Source organism: Crocodylus siamensis, chromosome 7 (genome assembly GCF_052110815.1).
Source record: "Crocodylus siamensis isolate JL-2025a chromosome 7, ASM5211081v1, whole genome shotgun sequence".
Classification (NCBI taxonomy): Eukaryota; Metazoa; Chordata; order Crocodylia; family Crocodylidae; genus Crocodylus; species Crocodylus siamensis.
In genome coordinates, this window is record NC_143401.1 from 55,397,746 (window position 1) to 55,421,107 (window position 23,362).

At 44.9% G+C, this 23,362-nt stretch overlaps 1 protein-coding gene across 5 annotated transcripts in view; it reads right to left on the reverse strand.

The window, feature by feature from the left end:
* The window catches only part of UNC5B (unc-5 netrin receptor B), a 154,661-nt gene that overhangs the window by 12,568 nt on the left and 118,731 nt on the right, over positions 1–23,362 (reverse strand). For 3 of the 5 annotated variants that reach the window (XM_090056834.1, XM_090056839.1, XM_090056838.1), the window contains exons 3-13: positions 22,129–22,272; positions 18,981–19,084; positions 17,395–17,575; positions 16,226–16,393; positions 15,437–15,601; positions 9,102–9,134; positions 6,648–6,842; positions 4,563–4,952; positions 3,776–3,863; positions 2,475–2,643; positions 1,873–2,106 (exon numbers count right to left, since the gene is read on the reverse strand). In XM_090056834.1, coding sequence (XP_089912960.1) covers positions 1,873–2,106; positions 2,475–2,643; positions 3,776–3,863; positions 4,563–4,952; positions 6,648–6,842; positions 9,102–9,134; positions 15,437–15,601; positions 16,226–16,393; positions 17,395–17,575; positions 18,981–19,084; positions 22,129–22,272 — 1,871 coding nt within the window. The remainder of the gene's footprint in view (positions 1–1,872; positions 2,107–2,474; positions 2,644–3,775; positions 3,864–4,562; positions 4,953–6,647; positions 6,843–9,101; positions 9,135–15,436; positions 15,602–16,225; positions 16,394–17,394; positions 17,576–18,980; positions 19,085–22,128; positions 22,273–23,362) is intronic. The other 2 variants (XM_090056835.1, XM_090056836.1) reach the window with 2 other exon arrangements.

Below are 23,362 nucleotides of genomic sequence, written 5' to 3' on the forward strand. Positions count from 1 at the left end.
ACAGAATATGGCTTCTTAGGCTAAATCTCAGTGAACACAAATTAAAACAAATGCATTTTTACCAGTGAATTATGGTGCATCAACAGCCCACAGAATAAATTTCTACAGTTACCCAAAGAGCTACAACACAGGGAGCAGCAGCTCACACTTTTCTTCCAGAAGTCTGTGCCTGCATGCCTGACTCCAAGATCACCTCTAGAGGGGAGATGGGAATGCACTTCCCATGCCCGTTCTGTTCTTGGCTTTTCTGCTTGGAGTTTCAGCTACGAGAGGCTGTTTGATGATATGGATACCTGTTCCCTGCGAACTGGACTGAATCTACCAACTCGTTTCAAGGAGGCTGCCAGTCGCCAGATGGGAATACCTTTCCAGTTCCATTCTGATTTTGTTTGAGCAAGCTAGTGATGGGCATCTGCATATTCAGACACATTTTTCAGGGCATCGGAAGGTTTGCATTTCATTGTCAGTCAGACTACCTTATCACAGTGTCTCATCTTTCTCTGCCACCGTTTTGTACCACTACTGTGCTTTGGTGATGGCATGAATCAAACATAGGCACTTGGTGGTTCCTAGAACATCTTTTCCATACATCACCACTTTAAAATTTTATTACACAGAAAAATAATGTCCAGAAGCCAAGAGCAGAACTCTTTCTAGCACTGCTAGAAAGAAAGGTCCAGCAGACCTAAATAGAAAGTGTCTCAAACGGCCAGGCTGATAAGGGATGTACAAGAACTACATTTTCATAGTACTGTGATCACAAACATCACAGATGGGCTCACAAGAAGGTCTAAAGTAACAGGACATTGTGTCAAAGCAGAGATAATAAGAGCTGCTTAACAGAGTGTAAGCATGACAGAAAGTGCCCAGGTAGGGAAGATCAGCACAAAAAGACGTGAAAAATCTTCCAGCGGCAACAACAAGAAAACCCCTTGTGTAATCTCTACAGAAACAGGGCACAGCATGCAGGCTCTGAGCCACCCTCCCTTCCTCTCAACATTTCCTCCCAGGGACTATGGAAAATGCTTTGGCAGATCTCAGGGGAATGCAGTAAACGTGCTTATTATTTAATGTTGGTCATTTTTCATGGGGTTGCATCAGGTGTTTGATCCCTATAGACATTACCCAGCATCTTGCTGCCAGCAGGACCACATCAGGAAGCACTGGCAGAAGCAGCTTAAAATAATTTGTAGCCCAAACACTGAGACTGAGGCAGCTGGAACAGCAGTGTCCAAAGGCAGTGTACGCTTGCAGCAAGTTTAGGGTTAACCAGCTAGGATGAGCCCCATCTACAACTGGTGTAAATCAGCCTAAGTCCTTTGCAATGAATAGAACTGTGCTGATTTATACCAGCTGGTGACCTGGAGCAAACCTGGTGGCTGGGAACCACCTAAATACATATCAAGCTAAAGACTGCTCAAAAAAAGGTTCAAAAGACCTCAACATTATAGCAGATACACAACAAGTGCAGTAGAACCACCCCCCAAAAAACCTCTGAGGAATATATGAGCTCCCACAAAATAGCATTGGGTTCATGAAAATGGATGTATGTTTGGAGCTCACTGGGACCTGCCAGGCTCTAAATTAGTTTGCTTTTCCCCTGTCATGAAGCAGAGTGCTTATACAGTTAATCAGTGTTTTTGTCTTGCAGTCTTTGAAGGAGAGAGAGATAGAGAGTAGCAAGAGATTCTCTGCTCAGACAAACATACTTCTTTAGCTTTCTGATTATTCATATTAGGGTCGTCAAACACTGTTCTCTGCTCCATGGTGAAATGATCATGAAATGCCCCAGGCACTAAAAGATGGCTGGAGACAGGAAGAAGTAAAGGTGGGGCCACTGACTTGTGACCTCAGATTCACAGGCAGCGTTACCTTCAGGGCATCTGGGGTATCCTCCAAGCAGTAGACTTTGATGCTATATTCTAGCGAGGTACAGATGGCAGGTGCAAAGATGGCTAGTTGGAGTCTCTTGATGGCTGATCTGGAGTATGACTCTCCCACAAAAACATAGGTGCCCAGATGGTCCAGTAAGATATGGCAAGACTTGGATTCAAGCTGGCAGTAACAAGGAGTGTTCAGAGTTTCTTCATCTAATGTCACAACTTCCTGAAAGGAGATGTTAAAAAGGAAGGCCCCTGATCAGCCATTTTCTAGCAAAGTAATTGGTTCCATGTATGCACATGGAAAAGCCCCTGCTCATCCTTCACTATGGCACCTGCTGTAGGGAGGCAGAAAGCTAATTCTAGACTAGCTATGGGTCTCCCTTGCAGACGTCAGTGCTCCTCCATCATTCCATTCCTACAAGGACCGCAGTTGGGAGCTTCCCACACAACCAGACCTTCTATTCTTTCTCCTACAGCAGAAGGTTCCTTACAGCAGCCCTCAGTCCTTCATGTCCTACGGCACCTCTTGGCAAGAGGCTGCAAACTCTGATGACATTCTGCTTTCACTTCATTATGAAATTGCATTGTTACCTCCCAGTTTCCTTGATGGGATTGTGTTTTCAGTTGAAAAATCCAGTCTGAAGAGCTGATATCCACGCAGTGAGGGATAGTTAAAATGACTGGGCGGCACAATAGCAATCCAGTGGGTCCACAGGTCACCATAGGACTCAGTACTGTCTGTGTGCCTTCAGAAGGTAAACTACAGAGAGCAAATAAACACAGAAAACAATTAGTCTGTTCCAATCAAGGCACGTACCTGAAGGAAGGAATGTTTGTACAATGGGGACATGGATGGCTTTCAGTTCATGGCAGGATCTAAACTTGATGGGCCTGGTTCTTCATTATGAAGTCAATGGAGGTACAACAGAACAAGGATAGCGTTTTACACAAGAAGATCCACTAAACCATGGCTAAAGGCACTGGGTTCCTGTATAGTTTTTGGTAAACAAATACTGGTGATTGGAATTACTGTATTTATTGACTGTAGTTCCATAGACATACGGAAACACTATAAAAGAGCTAAGTGGAGAAATGTTTGGCTGAGGATGGACCTGCTGAACAGCAAACAGACAAGTGGTCAAGAAATTCCATGTCTGCAGTGCAGCCATTATTTCTAGACTCTACACTGGCCTCACAAGAGGCCCAGGGCCTGTGCAGTGATCCCCTGACAATGCATCACAAAACAAAGACAAGCAGAAGAAGGGCTCTTCCTGCTCCATATTATCAGGCCACAGAACAAGACTTGTTTTACTCTTGTCTCTTCCCTACATTACTGACATCAGTCTCCCACACTTTGGAGTGCAGAAGGCAAAAAAATCCTTCCTATTAACTACTGAGCCCAGAGGAGAAGAATTGATGATATACAAAGCAAAGAAGAGAACATAGCCCCTGACTGAAAGAACTTACAATCAAATATATAAACCAGTTCAATTAAGACATGTGGCAACAAATAATATTTACCATGAAGCAATGCCTTTTGTCCCTTTCTTTATTTCATTTTCTTTCTTTTTTTACTTTTAATCATGAATAAAGAAATGCTTATCTGGAAAGTCAGTAGAAGAAATGCTGACTTAATGAAGAAAAAGTAGATGCTTGTTTTAAAAAGAAAGAAGGGGTGCTCCAGCAGAAGAAGCCATGAAGATGAGGATGAAGATACAAAGAGTGTGTTTATAATAAACGCCTGGTTGAATAAAGGAACAAGGGAAAGAGTAGCAGGAAATGCAAACTGAGACGCAGGCAGGTGCAGAGGGAATTGAAAGTATTGCTGTCTCCTTCAAATGATAATTAAAACACTACCAACTAGAGCTTGCTCTATGGTGCATTCCACTTACAGAGTGTTTTCTGCCTTGTTGATGATCAGGTACATTTCATAGAACTTCCCCTGAGGAATCGCTCCATGAGGCACCAGCAGGCTCACTCCTAAGGGATGGGAAGCAGAATTCTTTACAGTAAGGAAGTGATGATGAATGAACCCTCCACCCCTCCTGCTGCCAATGAAGTTACTCTCTTCATGGGTTACTTTCCCACATGAGGGATGATCTACAAACTCAATTAGGAGATTCATCTGCATGATGACAACATTGCTTTAGAACTTGCAGTCTCCTGCCATGCCAGTCCAAAGCTTCCTGGGATCTGGGATTGCCTTGGCTGGTGTGACACCTCAGATATTATTTTGAACCATCTGTACCAGGACTGGGGGGCCTATTAGAACCAGAAGCAGAGTCAGGCCTTTGACTCTAAAGCTGATGAGAGCAGAGAAACCACCAACCATTGGATTCTTGTTCAGCTAGTGGTTTAAAAGCAACTAGACTTACACTTATGGGAGAGCCTAATGATTTTGGACCAGCCAAAGATAGAAATGCCTCCAGATAATATGCAGTCAGGAAGCCTGACTTTTATCATAGAAACAACTTGCAAGGAAACTATTTTTCTACATTGCTCCCAACAAGACACAATTGAAGTAACAAAAAAAATCATAAAATGGTGGCTACCACACTCTGGTTATCAAGGGCCATTGGGTTCAGAGAAACATCTTTCATTCCTAGTCCAGCCAAATGGTCTCAACACCCATCTGTGAGTAACCTACATCAGACTAGATCATCTCAATCTAGTGCTTACCTGTATCTGGGATTGTAAGCCTTCCTCCCAGGTAACCAAATGTTCCACTAGCACTGTTCCCATGCTCACGAAGCTGGGTGAGGAGATGTTGAGAGCCCATGGTCTTGTTCCTTATGTTCATGAAGTGATTGTCCTTGGCAGTCTCCCCTGAGTAGGTGCCTATAGGTACTGCCCCAAGCAGGTCTGCCCCTTCATGCAGCCCAGGGGAGGATGACACTGTGGAGGAGTTATACACTTTGATCTTAAGATTGGGGAGTGGGTCAAGGAGTGGGGAGTTGGTCATTGGGATCTTGTCAGACGAGTCCTGTAGAGCATACATTGGGCCCCGGTATATACCAGCACTGGCAGTTAGGTCAGGCTGCATTGAAGGGTGCAACAGCTGAGGTGTATCTACAAGACAGACAAAAAAAAGTATTAGAACAAAGCATGTTTAAACATAGCTCAGTTTAATCAAAAGAGAGTTGTGTGAAATATGGTGTAATGATGGGCAGAAGATATATAAGGTATTTCCCTAGGTAAAGATTACTGTGAAACAAGAGACTGGAGCATGGAATCTGAACGCATCTGTCTTCCTTTTATCCCTTATTTGAAACGAAACTGCCTGCACTGAGAAACAGGCTCAACCCCCTTAAGACTAGGCAAGAAACTACATCATTCTGCATGTCCAGACAACAAGAATCTAAAAGCAACAAGAATCTAAAACAACTTGACTCCCCCGTAGTTCGCTAAGGACTCTACAATTCATTCTGTACCAGACTGCTGAAACACACCGCATTCTCTCTACTTTCTATCATTTGTCTTTCCTTACTATTTGTATGTCTGTATGTACAGGCATATGCCAATGTCAGGCACAAAACAAATGCATGTTTATATCACATAGCTTGATTTACTTCTATAATTCACAAAACTGGTTTAAAACCTCTGGGCAGTTGTGCAGGGAAAGGTATTTGTTTTTCATGGAGGATTTTGATATTTGTAATCTGATTTTGTTCTGATTCAGAATGAAAACCAAAGATTTCCCTTATGAAAGGAAAATCCAGGGTGCCTAACTCAGTGTCTGAAATGGCAGCCTACCACATTGGAAACCTGAGTGTCCTTCTCAGAAGGAGTCCTAAAGCATGGAGGTCTGCAGCTCCAGGGAACCTGGAGACCTGAACTCCTCAGCAGCACATCTGGTGGGCCGTCAAGGAGTTTGGCTGGTGAGCTTGCAAGAAACCATACATGTTTTGAAAGCTGCCTTGTAGGGAGGTTTCCCTGGAGTCCTGCCCAATTTCCAGAGGAATGTCATTGAAATCAAACTCATGCTCACCAAGGAATCTTTCCATTTTCATGAACCAGCAAATTGTAACTGAAAAATTTCATTGTGGTTTTTTTTTGGATTAAAACTACTTGTGATCTCACTTAGTTGTATGATTTGTCATTTGTCCTGCCCTGACTTGACGTATTCTCTGTCTCCCATGGAAGCTGGTGGGAAACACTCAAATGGAATCTGATCTGGTCAGGTCAGTGTGCAAGGCAGACAGATTTCTCTCTCCCCCATGGAAACTACTGTATGGATAAGGAGTGGAATGAAAGTAGAAAATGTCTCTGAAGGCTCAAACCTGAGGGGATCAATGCCCCATTTTTCATACAAATTCTTATTTTATGTTCATCTGAAACAAGTTCTGGACCAATTTAATGCTCACAAAGCATGCCAGACTTGTACATGAGAAGAGCAGAGGCAGCTGAAACACAAGTTTTCTTGTGCTGTCTTGTCAGTGTGCTCAATCCTGAACTTGAGGATTACCTCCAGGGATTTGAGAGTAATTTGGTCTCCGGGCCCCTGCAAAGACTTCTAGTGGAGTTGCCAATTAATTCTGGTTTAGGAGGTGACTTTGGTGAGGTAAGGAACTGGCTCTCCCACATTCTAATTTAATGTTTCTTATTTTATGAAAAAAAACACTCAAAACAAATGTCTGTAGATAAAGGAAGCCTATTCTTTCCCTGAATATGAGCCACAATGTACTCTGATTTCATCTTTTTCTGGGAGATCCAAGATACCAATGGATTTGCTATGAAGAGGCAAGGTATCTGTTTCCTTCTTACCATGACGAGAAGTCTTGAAGTTGACTGGGTGAAAGCCCCCTGTTAGGGCAGCTGAGGAGTCTGTGATGTCAGTGTCAAAATCCCGGCAATTCCGTCGATACACAACCACCCCAACCGCCATCAGGATAACGATAAGAACAAAGACAGCCACAACTAGGCCGGCATATAGGGCCACGTCCCCTGTGGCCTCCAACACTGGGAAGAGGAGAGAGAGGAGTGAGAAAGGGAGTCCTGGTTTTGCATTAACCTAAAGCCCAAACAGTATTATCCACATAAGGGTTACTGGAAAACCAACTTGCACAAAAGAAACCACTTGTTCTAGGGTTTTCCCAGGATGTTAGGAAATGCTGAGGGTGGGGAGAAGGTGGCAAGGGTTCAAAAGATGAGTTTGAAAAATAAGAGGAACATGAAAATGCCTTACATTGTTTATTTTGTTAGGTTTTCATGGGAAAGAAAAAAGGAACAGAGTTAGCAAGACAGTGGTGGACCCTCTCATCTTTTGGACTCTGAGAGAAACTTCATTGTTTTACAAGGCCATCATTCAACAGTGTTAAGTTTAAGCATTAAAACACCAAGATTATGCAATTTAGGTCTCTCTATAGTTGCTCACATGGACAGCTCTTGCTTTCTAACAAAAATTATGCTGGAGGGGCATATAGATATTCTATAGGCATATAACATGAAGATCAACAATCAATATGTATGTTAACATTCATGTTACCATGTGTGCATGTGTGCATACACACATATAAACACATCCTATGACACTTGATCTTTGGACTAGCCTAGTCTCTGGTATAAGGGAGCAGAAGGAAAACAATCTGCCTGTACATGGAAGAGCTTACTGCTTGGAGAAGACGCCATAAAATGATAATAGTGTCTTCCATATATCAGCTCAGCCTTAGCAGATACTTCATTTAATCTGAAATCAATAGGTATGCCAGATGAGGAAACGAAGGCACCAGGAGATCTCTCCAATGGCTCACACTGGTCCACACTACTCCCCAAAGCGAGGGATCCTGCAGCATTCTTGTTTTGTCCCCAATACAGTTTAGTGTCAAAGATAAGACCTGCACCCACCATTCACTGCAGTTGAGTGCTTCAGATCAGGTCATGTTAGAGAATCAGATGCTGTGGTCTCTGAGGCACAGAGACATCTTAACCATACACATGGTCTCTACTTTACCCCGCTCCCTTTTCTTTCATTTTTTCCCAGTTTCCAAGTTCTCTTCGTTTTTGTGGTTTCTTATTTCCATAGGCCCTATACACCAAGCCTGTGGATCAAGGCCAGTTTTTTTGCAATTCTTTCAATTTCTGGAGCCTATTTATCATGGTGTGTACACCTGCATTCAGTGTGGCCGCTTGAGAATTTCTATCTCACAGGGAGAATTGCGGAAACGTTCTGATTTGATGGCAGGGAAATATTTGGGAACTCACATACACAAAAGCCTGAAAAAACCCAAGCTCTGCAAGTCTACCCTCTGTAAGAGTGAGAGGATTCCACAAGGACTCCCAAGGGAAACAGGACAACACCCAGCTCCACGTCTCACCCTGGTACTACCATCAAAATGATTTGCCCCTATTTTCAAGCAGGAAAACATTTAAGGAAGTTATGCAGTCAAGCAGTCCAATGCAACAGTGCAGCCTAAAATTGTTCTGATTTATGAGAAGAATACAGTGCCCTTCTTGTGTTAAATTCACTCCATCATCAAAAAATGCACTTTAAAATACATACCCCTTACAACCAGAATTCACATAGGATCATCAGTGCTCTACAAGGAGCCCACATTCTTAAACCCTACACTGCTGACGTGACTGGATGTACTGCCATGTACATCCAGTAAACCACATTAATTACACTGCTTCTGCTTCATTGAAACCATGCAAGAGGAAAATATCATTTGTTGAATAGAAAAGGACAAATCTGGCAAGCCAAGGAGCATTATCTCTGAAGCTGCTATGTGTGTTTCAGAAACAATGGCTTTATTTTAGGGAAAAAACAACATCTAGGTCTTTGTTCTGGGGCAAAAGGAGGGAAAAAAAATTCAGCCCCCTTCTCTCCTGCTCCTCAACGTATAAAAGATATGAAAACAAATGGGCTTGTTTATGCTAAAACACTTTCAATGGAGTCACTTTGTATTTATTCGGTTGCACCTGGGAACAGAGCTTAGCGCACAGACACTGCAAAGGAACTGATGGAATACAAGTCAAATCTGTGAGCCCTTGAATTTGACAGCATAACCATCTTTTTAACATCTTCTAAACCTTACTGGCATAGATCAACTGTTCTCTCCCTCCTTCACTCACTGGAGCAAGTGCTGGGACCCACCCTTGGAGATGGAACTGTCTAGTTCTGGGGCTTAGTACTGCCATGGATGAAACAGAAGGGAAAAAAACAGTAACAAATTAAAATGCATCACAGTGAAATAAAATGGCCATGAAATGGAGACTTACAGTGACTTTTGGGTTCGCTTAGAACTCTTTTATCTGTTAGGAAAAACAAAGTTAAAAAGAAATGGTAAAAATGCTGAGGGTGATGATGACAAATGATACAAACAGCAAATGAAGGCAAAGGGCACAATGAGATGCAAAGGCCATGAAATACTTTGGAAAGAAGTCAGAGCCTTGGGCTCCTTGAAACTCCACTAAGCCGTGCAGAAGCCTTGGTCATTCAATAGCTTTAGGAAAGCAGGTGTGTAACTAATCCCCCAACCCTGCCAGCCTTTAAGGATTATGGGCCTTTTGTGCCCAGAGTTCCTTCACGTCCTATGGGTTCTGAGACAGAAAGGGTTAAGGGTTTAGTGCTCAGTGATCACAGGGTGCCCAGTTCTTGGGGCCATCCCTTCACTTTTAGAGAATGCAAGGGGGCTCTATTGGCTTAGCTCAGTTCCAAGTCTCACTCATTTGCAGAGACTTTATAATGAGATAATCTCACCACAGAAAGCCATTCATCCTGCCATAAGCAGTGCATCCTATGGTTTGGCTGTCCTTTTAGTTGACATTCCCTTGCAATGGATGAAGAGGCGAGAGCCTTTCCTTTCTCCCCATTTCACTAGTTGCTCAGTCTCTGCACAGGAATGCCTCCTCTTTTCTCAAGTTTTCCCATCTGATTTAATCTTATCTTTCCTATCCCCATTTTCTCTCTCACTTCTCTATTTTAATCTGCCTGTTGGTTGCCTCCGGTATCTCCTCACCTTTCCTTTCTCCCATTCAGCCAACAGCTCTGTACTCCTGGAAGAAGGCCACAGCCTCAGTGGCTGGATGCATGGGCATTTCTAGGGTTACAGAGAATTGTCTGTGCACTGTGCAGAGTAGAGAAGCCTGGATGTTAAGCTGCTGCTTGAGCCTGTACATGTACACACAAGCTTGTCTCATGTAATCTGCATTAGGAGCCACCAAAGGAGCCGGGGGGAAAGGTTAGTACCATGCAAGACATTTGCAGCAGGGAGGATCTAGGTTCTGGGAGTATTTCCTACTACCCAGTGCTTTGTTTCTTTCCTCTTCCACACCAGACATGTGCCCATCCCCCATCCTGCAGGCTGGAAATCAGTACCTCAGACATAAGAATTTTAGTCCTTCATCTGTAAGGATTTCTGAAAACTTTGCTTTGTCTGGTTCGCTGGTGCTCAGCGCTAGCAGCATTATGTAATAAGAGTTTTTTCCCTCCCTTAACTTCACTTCGGCCAAAGCCTTAAGACAGGGCATGGGTCAGCACAATGGCTCACAGGACTGCATTGATGATCACAGTCAAGCTCGTCTGAGTCAGGTGGGAGGACTCCTACTCAGCTACAAGTATAGCAGATAACAGGGTTCCTATGTAAATCTACAAGAAATTTTTACTTCCTGCCTTTCATTTCATATTCAGAAGCCCCTTTGTATGGTCTCTCCTTGGCTCTTTGGTCCAGGCCATGAAAGCCCTGGGCAAGGACAGCTATCTGTAGTGGTCTTAGGAACAATAATCCTCCCCACTCCTATCCACGCCTTTTATATTTGTGCTGCAGGCCTATCTTGACCATGCTGTTATCTGCCTTCCTTTCTTTCCTGGCATCTCTTGACTTTTCAGTGTTAACAGCCTGCAGCAGGTTGACACAGAGCATTACCTCACTCTCCCTGCAAGCTAGACCTGACTTTTGCTTCCATGATGCCTTAATTTACCCAGCAATGAGCTTCTACCAGGCCAGAGGCTATTGGCTGATGAGATGAACTCCTTGGAAACCACATCTGTGAGCAGGGTCTCCCCCTCCCTTTGCTCAGTGCCAGCATGAACTGACCCGGTGAGTTTATTGAAGATGACAAGAATGCAGTCATACAGGGGGTATGATGCATTCTTAATTCATTCTTCAAGGAGGATTATAGTGCAGGGGGCATTCAGGGCCATGGCAAACATGTGGAATGTAAGTCGCTAGGGTAGACATCACCACTGAGCCAGCAGGGAGTAGCACTGGCATGATCCTGGGCAACAGAGGAGAAGACTTTTCAGACCTATCTCACATGGGTAACACCTCCGTGTAACACCTTACAATGTCTCCATTAACAATGCAGCTTGGACTGTTCTAGAGCTGCTGGTCTTGAGATTCCACTAAGGAATGGGATGTGTCCAAGCCACGGCCAAGGACTTCTAGTTTGACTCAGGACACATCATATTCCTTGCAAAGAGACCTGTACCAAGTTTGCTTTTCAGAATATTCAGCCAATATATATAGATCCCAAATGGGTAACAGTAAATGTCTAACCCCTTCTCAGCTCTATTTGAACCTGAGAGGAGAAAGTTAAGAGCAGAGCTATTTTGCAGGGCTCTGCCTCAGTCTGTGTGCTGGGACACAAACTACTCTATAACAATAGATTAAACTAAAAAAAAGTAAATCCTTTCACTACCAAGAGATTTAGGTCAAAAATAAAATAAATTTGCAAGATTCCCTTTCACAGCAGGGCACAAACATTGTATAGACCCAGAACCACCTGGGTATAGTTTCATAGTTTCTAGGGTCAGAAGGGACCTGAGCAGATCATCTAGTTTGACCCCCTGCCATGGCAGGAAAGAATACTGGGGTCAAATGACCCCAGCAAGGTGTTCATCTAACCTCCTCTTAAACACCCCCAGGGTAGGGGCCAGCACCACTTCTCTTGGAAGCTGGTTCCAGATCCTAGCTGCCCTGACTGTGAAGTAGTGCCTCCTGATATCTAACCTAAACCTACCCTCTGCCAGCCTGTGACTGTTATTCCTGGTCACTCCTGGCGGTGCTCGGGGGAACAGTGACTCCCCCAATGCCTCCTGATCCCCCCTGACTAGTTTATAACAGGCCACAAGATCCCCCCTCAGCCTTCTCTTTTGGAGGCTGAACAGGTTCAGGTCCCGCAGCCTGTCCTCATAGGGCCTGTCCTGTTGTCCCCTGATCATACGAGTGGCCCTCCTCTGGACCCTCTCCATGCTGTTGACATCCCTCTTGAAGTGCGGCGCCCAGAACTGGACGTAGTACTCCAGCTGCGGCCTGACCAGTGCCGCATAGAGGGGGAGGATCACCTCCTTGGACCTGCTCGAGATGCATCTGTGGATGCATGACAAGGTGCGGTTGGCCTTTCTTACTGCCTCCCCACACTGCCGGCCCATGTTCATCTTGGAGTCAATGATGACCCCCAGATCCCTTTCCGCCTCCGTGCTGACAAGAGGGGAGTTCCCCAACCTGTAGGTATGGTGCCGGTCGTTCCTCCCGAGGTGCATCACCTTGCACTTGTCTGTGTTGAAACCCATCCTATTCTCATCCACCCAGCTTTGTAACCTGTCTAGGTCTGACTGTAGCCTGTTTCATCCTTCCAATGTACCCACGTCCCCCCACATCTTAGTGTCATCAGCAAATTTGAACAGGGTGCTTTTTACCCCCTCGTCCAAATCGCTGATGAAGATGTTGAACAGTGCGGGCCCGAGGACCGAGCCCTGTGGAACCCCACTGCCCACGTCCTTCCAGGTTGAGAAGGACCCATCCACTACCACCCTCTGGGTGCGGCCCTCCAGCCAGCTGGCGACCCATTTGACTGTGTGGGTGTCGACACCACGGCCCCCCAGTTTCTTAATGAGAACAGGGTGAGAGACAGTGTCAAAAGCCTTCCGGAAGTCCAGGAAGACTATGTCCACTGCTACCCCTGCATCTAATGATCTGGTGATCTGATTGTAAAAGGCCACCAGGTTGGTCTGACAGGACCTGCCACTGATGAACCCGTGTTGGTTGCCCCTAAGCATGCAGTCTCCTGCTGGCCCCCCCTGGATGTGTGCCAGCATAATTTTCTCGAACAGCTTGCCTAGGATCGAGGTGAGACTAACCGGCCTATAGTTTCCCGGGTCCTCCTTCCTGCCTTTTTTGAAGATGGGGACCACGTTGGCCCTCTTTCAGTCCTCTGGTACCTCACCAGAGCACCACGAGTGCTCATAAAGTTGTGCCAGGGGACTCGCAATGACTTCGGCCAGTTCCTTTAGAACTCTAGGGTGGAGATCGTCTGGGCCGGTTGACTTGAATACGTCCAACCCCTCCAGAAGCTCCCTAACTAAATCCTTGCTAAGTATGTGCCACTTCCATCTCTCACGAATGTCAGAAGAGAGATAGGAGTGCTCAGCGTATGACACCTTGCAGGACGGGCCTGTGTCAGGAGTGACTGACAGTTCTGGTTAGCGTGAGAGGCAGGTTCAGGATTGGAACACCCAAGAGCTGTGCCACCATCTGTCACATCACTAAAACACAGTGAACTGAGGTAAAACCTGCACTGGTGCATTATCAAAACTTTCACTGCTCCTGCATGGCTCCACTTCTGTGGATCTAAATGAAACTTTCCACACAGGAAAGTCAGGCTGCATGATTATCTTTCCAGGCCAGTGACAGATCTCAGTTGGGAGGTCTTGAGATGGAGGCAAAAATGGATGTGTAGAACAGGGAAGTACAAGAAGGAATCATGGAAGAAATTCAGGATAATAATCCTGTAGAGGCATATTTAAAAGCATTTGGCCTTCTGCCCTCCATTTCCGACAGTTCCTTTCCCTTTGTCAATATGCATTGATTTTTTTACCCTGATACAATTCATGCTTTTTGAAGGTTAATGGACTCAGTAGTGATGAAAACAAATGTCTTCTTTTATATGCATGGGCCAACAAGCTGCAGGGAACATTCTCTCCCTTCTCTGCAGCAAGTGACTTCCATCTTGACATAAACTTTGGTCCAGTTTGTTCCTAAATCTCTACTGCTTAAAGCTTGCTGCCAAAATACTCTGGAGGACAATGGATGTAGTGAGGTTGGGTGGGGGTGCCTGAGTAGAGATCAGCCACATTCAAGTCACTGGTAAGAAGACAGGTGCCATAGATCAGATAAAAGGCTGAGGCTTTACCCAGGGAACCATGCAGTCCATTTTTCATCCATTTTTGGGTTTTTATTCAATTGCCAACCCAAACAACCTCTACCCTGAAGGCTTGCAAACAACCAAGCAAACTAGAGGTAGCTATATCAGAATTCAGTGATAGTATTGTCATGATACTATGATTTGAATCACTGTCTTGAATTGATTCGGCCGAATCTGGTTTGAAGATTCGGCTGTTGCTGAAACTCCAAATCAGCCAGGTCCATCCCCTGTCTACCCTCCCAGCCCAGCAATGCCTGCCTCACCCACCTCAGCTCCCGGCACTTTGGAAAAAAAAAAGTCCTGATTCACTGGGTGCTACCAGGCAGGGGTGGGTGGGAGGGGCATGATCCCCCCAACCCCCCCCCACTGTCTCAGCCCCTCCCTCCATGGCTGCCCTGCCTGCCTTAGCTCTGGCCCTTTCAGGGGGAAAAAAAAAAAAAAAAAGGGAGTAGACCACCTGGACTCACTGTCCCTGCTGCCCACCACTACTGCAAGAGCAGCATTTCCTGGGGTTTTTCTTGTTTGTTTTTTTTTTCTTAAAGAGCCAGAGCTGGGGCAGGCAGGACAGCCAAGGCGGTGTGGGGGGCTGGGGGACTGGGTGGAGGTTGGGGGAGTAGGCAAGGGATGGGGCCTGTCAGGGGTTCCCCCATGATCCCTTCCCCCCTCCTCTAGCCCCTAATCCCCCACCCCCTACTTACCGGCTCCAAGTCCAGCTGCAGGTCTCTGCTGCAGTGGGTGGGGACTGGATGAAACACTGAAGCTCTCCAAATCTTTTCTGAAGATTTGGAGAGCTTCAAACTGATTCGGACATTGTAACTGGTCTTGATTCGATTCGGATTCAGAGATTCGGCCACTGAATTGGGCCAAATCTCCTCTGAATTGAATCACCACCTGAAGCTTCACACAGCCCTAGTCAGCAGATGATTTTGAAGAATGTATCCACCTAAGTGAGTGTGTCTAGCACCATTAATAACTTTCATTTTCTTTTGAGTCCAATGACTTCATGTACCTCACTATCCCCACACCTCTACCTCAGCAGCACTCTGGGCACCAGTGTAATCAGAGTCCATTCCAGGCTACCTTGGATATCCAGGCTGTAACTTCTATTACTTCACTTGCAGTGGTAAGTGGAACTACACTTGCTCTTCTGGGCCCAACCAGAATGAGCTCTGATTGTAACCTCAGGGAAGAGAAGAGCCTAAGTTACACTGTTTGCCCACTTATGGCAGGACACCAGGCACAGTGTCTGCTGCCCATGCAAAGGCAGAAATAAACTCTTTAGCGTGTAAGGTCTATTTTGAGACAATTGTCCTAATAAACTTTCCTAGTATTATTAAGGCTGTGCCGTTCCTCCCTCAATCCCCTCTCTCTTCTGTGCTGTTCCAGGGCAGGCTCAGTTGCTCACTCACTTTGCATGCACAGTCCATCAGTGCAGTTTTTGGAGTCCAGCAGCACCCCACTACAGTCCTTGCCTCCATTCCTTGGGGATGGAGCAGCACATTCCCTGCTCCTCCAGTGGGTGCACTCTGTACTGCAGGCTGACCACTTGCTCCACTCTGTCCAGGCTCCATCTACTGCATTCCAGGGAAGAGTCACACAAAGACACACATACAAAGAAAAAATGACCCATTAAAGATGGGGAAAGGAAAGAGCATGGGATTACAAGATGCAGAAGCATCTGGGCTTCTCATATCTTCACAGACAACAAGCCAGAGAAACTTCTGGAGGAAGCCTCAGCAACAGCACAATCTCTGAATTCAGAGATTAGGAAATGAAAGTTTAACTTGGTTTTAACAACCCAAGTCATGGAGAGTTGGAAATTTATCTCATGGGTGGCTTGTTTTCTAGATGGTAGGGCAAAGTAATACTTCAGGCTCACTTGGAGATGGGAAACCTTGGACCCTTGAAACAGAACAGCCATGCATGTAACATGTACAGCTGCTCTGACCTCTGGGACCTTCCATTTTCAGAGAGCATAGTAAGAGTGTTCACTAGGCAAAAGATGCCACATGGTAAATGGAAGACGGCTGTTCTGAGACACCGTCCATCTGACCTCTTACAGCCCTGCCTCTACAACACTGCATCTCTGCTAGGTCCTCAGGAGCACTAGAGGCCTTGCTGACCTGGGAAATCCAAGAAGGGGAGGCACTTATCATATTTCCAGCTGGTCTCAGACTGTTGCACGAGTCATTCTTTACCTGGGCACATTGTGGTACAGGCAGTTTTCTGAAAGGCTTGTCCCTCACAGATGGAACCACCATTGAGAGGAGCTGGGTTGGTGCAGGTACGGGTACGTTTCTGCCAGCCACGGCCACAGCGGTTGTTGCAAGCTGACCATTCTGACCAAATGGACCAGCCACCATTCACTGTGAACAGAAAAGATAGCAAAAATGCCACTCTGAGGGTTTTAAAGCCTAGAATCCAAGAATAACCCACCTCAATCCATTCACTTTCATTCTTTCTCACCTGGCAAACACAGCCTGAAACAGATAAAGCTGCTGCTGGAGAAAACTCTACAGCTACATGAATGTACCAGACTGGGCCACCACACGCAAGGTAACAGTTGTACCTAGCTCTTTTGCTGCTCCATAGACTAAACCACACCAGTCAGCAGTCAACCACTTGGCTCCTTCAATCTTACTCAAATCAGTGACAACAGTCTCCTACAAATCAACAACCTCCATCTCTGTTATCACCACAACATCTGAATACCATCCAACTACACCTTGCTTTTGTTGAAAAGGGCAAATTGTTTCACACCACAGAGTAGTTGCACTGGCTTATGTCAGCTGAAGAGACATCACAGGATTTTGCACTTCACAAATATTTTCACCTTGGAGAACTTTTCAGAAAAACAGAATGGAAAACAGTACCTATTTTGCTCTGGGAAGTAAGTAGGACCTGATCTGCACATTTGAGTTGGGCCTTTTTTCTTTGATTTAGATTCATTGAGATTTGCAAAACCAGGGTTTACTTTTGGTTTCACAAACCCCAAATTCCAAGTAAATTTCAGCCAAATCCAGCTTTGCCTTTGCCTTCCCTGAGAAACTCTTAGATTTGCTCAAATAGCAGCCCATCCTCATTTGAACCAAGACTAGGAACCAGGGGAAGTTTTTTTATCTTGTTTCAGGTTTGCCTACAGAAGCCCTCATAACAAACTGATACTGGTACAAGCTAATGGAGATTCTCTTTCACCTCAGGCAGTAGCAACAGAGATCTCCCTGCCTGGAATAATTTATCTCCCTCATATTATGCATATACTTCAGCTGATGACTTACAGGATTTATATGAATACAGCCACAAGTAGTAACACAAGATGCTCCTTGGCTTGCAGAAACACAATATAGCTAAAAGAAAGGGTCAGTACCATAGACAATGACGGTGGCTGTGGTGCTTCGGCGTTTGGCTACAATGTTCTTGGCTATGCAGGTGTAGTTGGCAGTGTCTGAAAGCCTGGCCTGCTTGATTATGAGGTGATGATCAACTGTTATCAGGAAGTTGGTGTCTTGAGTGGTGTCAATTATATCCTCATTCCTCAGCCACTCCACCTAAACAGAAAGGAGGACAGAGAGAGAGGAGCGAGAGGAGGAGGTAAAGGACAAAGAAAGTGGTGGAATGTTGGAAAAGTTAGAAAAAGAGAGGAAAGACAAATAATATGCTAATATAACAGTAGAGAGTAACTGAGGCAAAGGACAAAAGGTGACTGGTTTGTACAAGGCCTTGTTTTGGTAGGAAAGTTCATGTTGATCTTCCTAGTTCCCTATTGCTTCCTTTTTACCTGCAATGTTTAAACAAGCCATCTCTTGCCTTTCTTCTCCCAGATCAGTACTACAAAGGGTTAAAGGTAGATCAGCGTGTACCAGAGAGAGGGGTGGACTGAACAGGTGTTGAGGTTAAGTGTGTTATTAGATGTCAGAATAACAGATCCACTGCCCAAAATAAACAGTTCTGCTGAATAATGAAAGCTGACGGCCTCAAAGTGAGGCCATTCATCACAGCTCCAATCCATCTGCAAGGATGTGGCTAATCTCTCTCTTGTCCTCTCTCCCGAACTGGAACTCAGCTGACAAACTGCTGAGGGGCTAGCAATCCCAGCTGGAAGGAGAGCACTATTGCAGGGACAAGCGTGGGAAGATGTGTGCTTGAAGCCAGGGGCTAAGAAGAGTTTAGGAGATATAGCAGGTTTCCATGGATTTAACAGCAGGGCATGACAATGAGCCTGCCAGGCTGGCTGGCATTTTCATGATCAGCCTTTGCTGATGCCATAGATGTGTCCAGGCAAGGAGGGAAAGAACTGGGGGGAGGATGGTGCAGTTACCAATTGCCAGTCAATTCCTTGATTTTCTATCTAAAGGCACGCAAAAATTCATAGCAGAAAAAGGTATTGGGAAGTAAGATCCTGAACACAAACCTGCCTATCTGCTAAAAATGACAAGATACCAGGTAGTTCAGGAAGCTTTTTAAAACTTAATCCAGTTACTTCCTACTTGAGATGTAAGTAGCCAATGTATTTGCAGCATTCACAGGTGTTCTCAGATACAAACACAGTACAAGGTCAAGAACCAGAGTATCCTAGGCTGCCTTGAAGGTGCAGCAAATATGCACATCCCCCACTGCTGTGGCCACACCTCCTCTTCTGCCAGTGCTGCTCTCCAGGAGAAGGAGATGGAGCCTGTCCTACTGCTGGTGGGAAGACTCAATAGAAAAAAAGTTTTCTGCTGCTGAGGGGCCCCTGGCAAGGTTGGCATCAATATAAAATTCTGTCTATGCAGGGCAAAACCATCCCAAGTGATGACAGGATGGAAGGGGCTATCTGTTGTAAGTGTATGATAATGCAAATAGAGATTTTCTTGTAGGAGTAAAACAAGTCCCAGTATGCTGGCACTGCCTACCTAGCATGCCCCTTTGGACTGGCTCTGTAGTTGAGGATTTAGGAGAGAAAGCCCTGCTTACCTCTGCTGGTGGTACTCCCTCAGGAGGACGGCACTGCAGAAGCACCTCGTGTTCCAGTGGGACTTCTTTTCCTAAAGGCTCCTGGTCAAAGTTCTTCCTCAAGTCTAAAAAGCATAAATGAGCGCCAAGCATCAGCAACCAATGACAGGCATGAAGCAACTCATGTGACATTAAGGGAACCCTATATATTCTGGCCAACAGGGAAAGAAAACTATCTGGAAATCATTTGAAACATGGGCTGACCAGAACACTCAGGACTCTAACTTGTTTCATCCCACTACTTCTTTAGATTTTTCTGGGTATCACTAGCACCTGTGTCATCTTCATCAACCACCTACCTTGCCCTTTGTGCTCTAGCTTGTCCTTGGCAATGTAAAAATCTGCTGTTTCTTAAATGTATGCTTGTCTTCTGGATGGAAATATATTTCAGCAGAAAGAGGCCAAATCTGACACTGCATGTCTCAGAACACAGGCCAACATCTGCTCACCCACGGATAAGGCAAGTTTTCATATGCTTTTCCATTCCTAAAATAAAAACTCATAATCCTTGCCCTAATTTAACTGCTCTAAGTAGGCAGCAGGGGGAATGGCAATATGTATCTGCCTAGAATTCATTTTCTTTTTCATAGCTAACCAAAATATCCATCCAAAATTTAGCAATCTGTATCTCACAAGGGGACACTGTTTGCTACTCAGATGCTCTAGTGGAAAGGAAGACTGTTTTTGGCAGCATGTTTTAGAATACAATGACCCAAGAGTGACAGGCAGCTCTATTACCATTTGCACTGAAGTTATGAATTAGGTCTCCTTGGTTCTATTTAATACCCCTGAGGTTCTCAGATGTATGCTACCCTACACCTATTACTGCAACCCAAGGACTAGATTTTTCAAAGATACTGAGAGACCAATAACTCCTTGGAGCTGCCAACTCCTAAACACCTAACTACTTCAAATAGGTGCCTACATGAGAGCTGAATTATTTTGAATATCTGACCTTATGCCTTTTCTTTTAAACCCAACACACAGAATAAAAATGCATGTATCTTACAGGTGAGATATGTCATTATTATATGTCTTGTATGTTAAATTTACAGTCCATACAATTGTACTGTAGGTCACATAGAATCTAATATGAAATTGACCACTTTCAGCTATTATAGTGCTCATACCAATTTACTATCAGAAATATGCTACCCATGGACACAGTTCTCCCATTATTGAGTAGCATCTTATTTCAGCAACAATCCCCTTGATATCATCAGGGCTCGTTGCATTGTAAGGAATTACTCTTCATAAGTAAGAACAGACATCTCTTCACATCACACAAAATTGCAAAAGGAAGAAGACAAGCAACCTATTGCAGTGTTCAGCTGAGCAAAGTTTACTGCACACTCCTGGGTGAAGCTCTTCTGTAGAGAGAAATCTCTCCCTTCCTTTATCACTAGGTGGTGCCCTACCCTGCAGGATGCCTTCCAACCAGCATTAGTACAATTACAACTAAATGCAGTCCCAGCCCAATTTTCCTGCCCTGCTTTTTCAGGATACATAATGAACCCAGGATCATTGACACAATTATTTCAAGAGACTCAGTGAGGACCATTAGTAAATGTCACCAAACTGGCATCCATTTATGAAGGTAGACAACAGAACACGGCTATTCCATTAGAGCTGTAGCCTCAAAGCAAACAGACACCCATTTTTTTCTGAAGCAATGGTTCTCCACTGTCAACTGATAGCAGGAAGTTTCACCCTGTCTTAAAGCGGTCTTGTAGGCTTACAGTGTCTCAATTACTGTAGTAAGAGAGGAAACAGATGCTACAGGTAGGAGTTGCATAAAACTTTCCATCTTAACTTCTCCTTGCTTTTTGGTCTTGCCCCTAAATTTCTGGAAGGAAGGAAGACCGCACCATGCCTGCACATAGAGCTGGTGCTGCTACCTAGGTGAAAGCACACTGGAGATCAAACCCTACGGAGGGTCACTGTAGGGGTGTGCAGGAAGGAGGTTCACCAAGATGCATCCCTGGAAGTTTAGGCAACAGGCACCTTCCCCATCTCTTTCTCAGCTGTGCAGCTTCTATGGAACATAGCAAAGGGGCAACCTGGACACAAGACAACCATAAGGCACAGTTAAACTGGGATATCATATTAACTTCTGATATTTCAGCAGGAGTGTTCTAAGGTAACACTTCTCTAGTCACTGAACAACTCTTCCCCTGGCAAGGCTGTAGCTCCTACACTGGAATGTACTGTGTCTCCAACATTTTTCTTGTTGAGGGAATCACTATGAACATCCTTTGGATGGCAGGCTAAGCCAGTGTTAGAGAATTCCTGTCCTCAGAATGCATGATCCATTTGGTTGGTAAGGAATGTAAGACTTACATTTGCTGAATCAGAAAAAAACAACTCTATGTTTGAAGTGTTAACTGCAGGGACATTAAATATAATGAAGCCCTCTGTAAATGCTAAATATGTTGAAAAGGCTGTACAAACATTTACTAATTAATTACCACAATCTGCTAGTGAGAGTTGCATTATCCACATTTAGCAGGAGGAACAGTGAGGTCCGAAGATGTTAAGCAACTCACCCAGGGGTCACACAGTGGGTCAATGGCAGAGCTGAAAATAGTCCTGTTAGCAGTTTCTGGCCCTAATCTGTGCTGTGACAATACTGACTCCCTGTATGAATCTCAGCAAGCATGACTGAAGCAGTGGAGTGGGGGTGCATGGCTCTGGCGCTCTGCGTAGAACCAAATGGTGCATTAAATTGGAGTGGAATTGACATCCATCTCAGTGGACATCATGGGCAAGCTGTACATTGAGGCATACCCTGTGGAAAAGGGGGAGTCACAGGCATATGCTAGTAAGTAATCACCAGATTCCAGGATGAGTGAGGAGAGGCTGCAGCCTTGAATGTGATGGCTGGAAGAGCAGAGGGAACTGCTACTAGCTTAATTAAAAATAGCAAAACAGTAGAGATTGCCAAATTTATACACATGTTAAGAACTCCTCACCATCTAAAACACTAGGGCTGAGGAGAAAGATTTCCCATTTAGAGTCTGGAGATGGACTGGTAAGGAGAAGTCTGTGCCAGATACGGGGCCAGCAATACTTAAATAGTTTGTGTGGTGACTGCGAGTGTCACACCTACATGCTATACGGACGTAGGCCCTTCGGCTTTTTGTGGTCCCAGCAGAACTCCACGCCACGCACTGGCACCAGTAGTCTTCTAAACCAAAGAGCTCCTCCACCTGCTGCCGAGAGACCTCGATCTGGACCTCCCTTACGAGCATCCCTAGAAGGAGAGAAAGCAGCAAAGAGTTATCGAGGGGGCAAGGACAAAAAGCCTGTGTGTAGAAACTTTATGAAATCTACCTATACAGAAGCAGATTGTATGAGTGCAGACACACACAAACACACACACAGGAGAATTATGGGTGAAAAAGGGAGACCTATGAGGCGATGTAAAGCCTCAGTATAAAAAGCCTTACCAAGCCTCTGGAGGTAATTTTTCACTAGTTTTCATGGACCATATACATTGTATGGCACCCTTAATCAAAATGGTGCAGCTGACAGAGAGAGCAGCCAGCCCTCTTCAGGAGTGGTTTCTCTCCTTTCTCTCTCTGAAATCACTTTTCCCTCTTTTTCCCCATGTCCAATTTCTCTTCAGCCACAGATGAGCTTTAAAGGTAACACTATGTCTGTGGGTTGGCTATACTTATTTTCTTTCCAGTTGCCATGTAGGAGGATTTAAGAAAAATCTTAACGTTTAAGGAAAAAAAAAAAGAAGTTGAATGCCCTGGAATCTTATCCCCTACCACCTTCACTATTAAATTTGGAAGAGCCCTGAAGTCATCACATTTACTTTTCACCACTGATTCTTGCACACATCTTTTTGCATTTCACTGGGCCCAGGCCATGGAAGTAGACTAGTCAATTCATGTTTCTAGACCGATTCCTCCTGGCTTTCATAAATGAGCATGACGGCCAATCTCTTGGCCAATACAAGGGAATTAGACAGGAACCGGCAGAGCTAAAAGAATAAAGTGCTACAACTTGAGCTGGAAGCAACACCCTATAGCGGAAGGTATAGCAACTCATCGTCACTGTAGCTCAGCACATGTAACATGCCAGTGGAAGGTTTAAATCCAAACAAAACACTCTTTTCACTGGATTTTTTCTATAACAAAATCTACAAACATTTCTATTAATCTTGCTGAGGGTCCTGGGAAAGCCTCATTTTTGCAGAGACTAAATGTGGCTAAATTAGGCTGACATCATCACTTCTGTCTAGCTGACACCTGGACAGACTAACGTTCCAACGACAAACATGCTACCATGGCACCCAGCAAGGAAAGCCTGAAGATATGATAGGTTTGGAAATA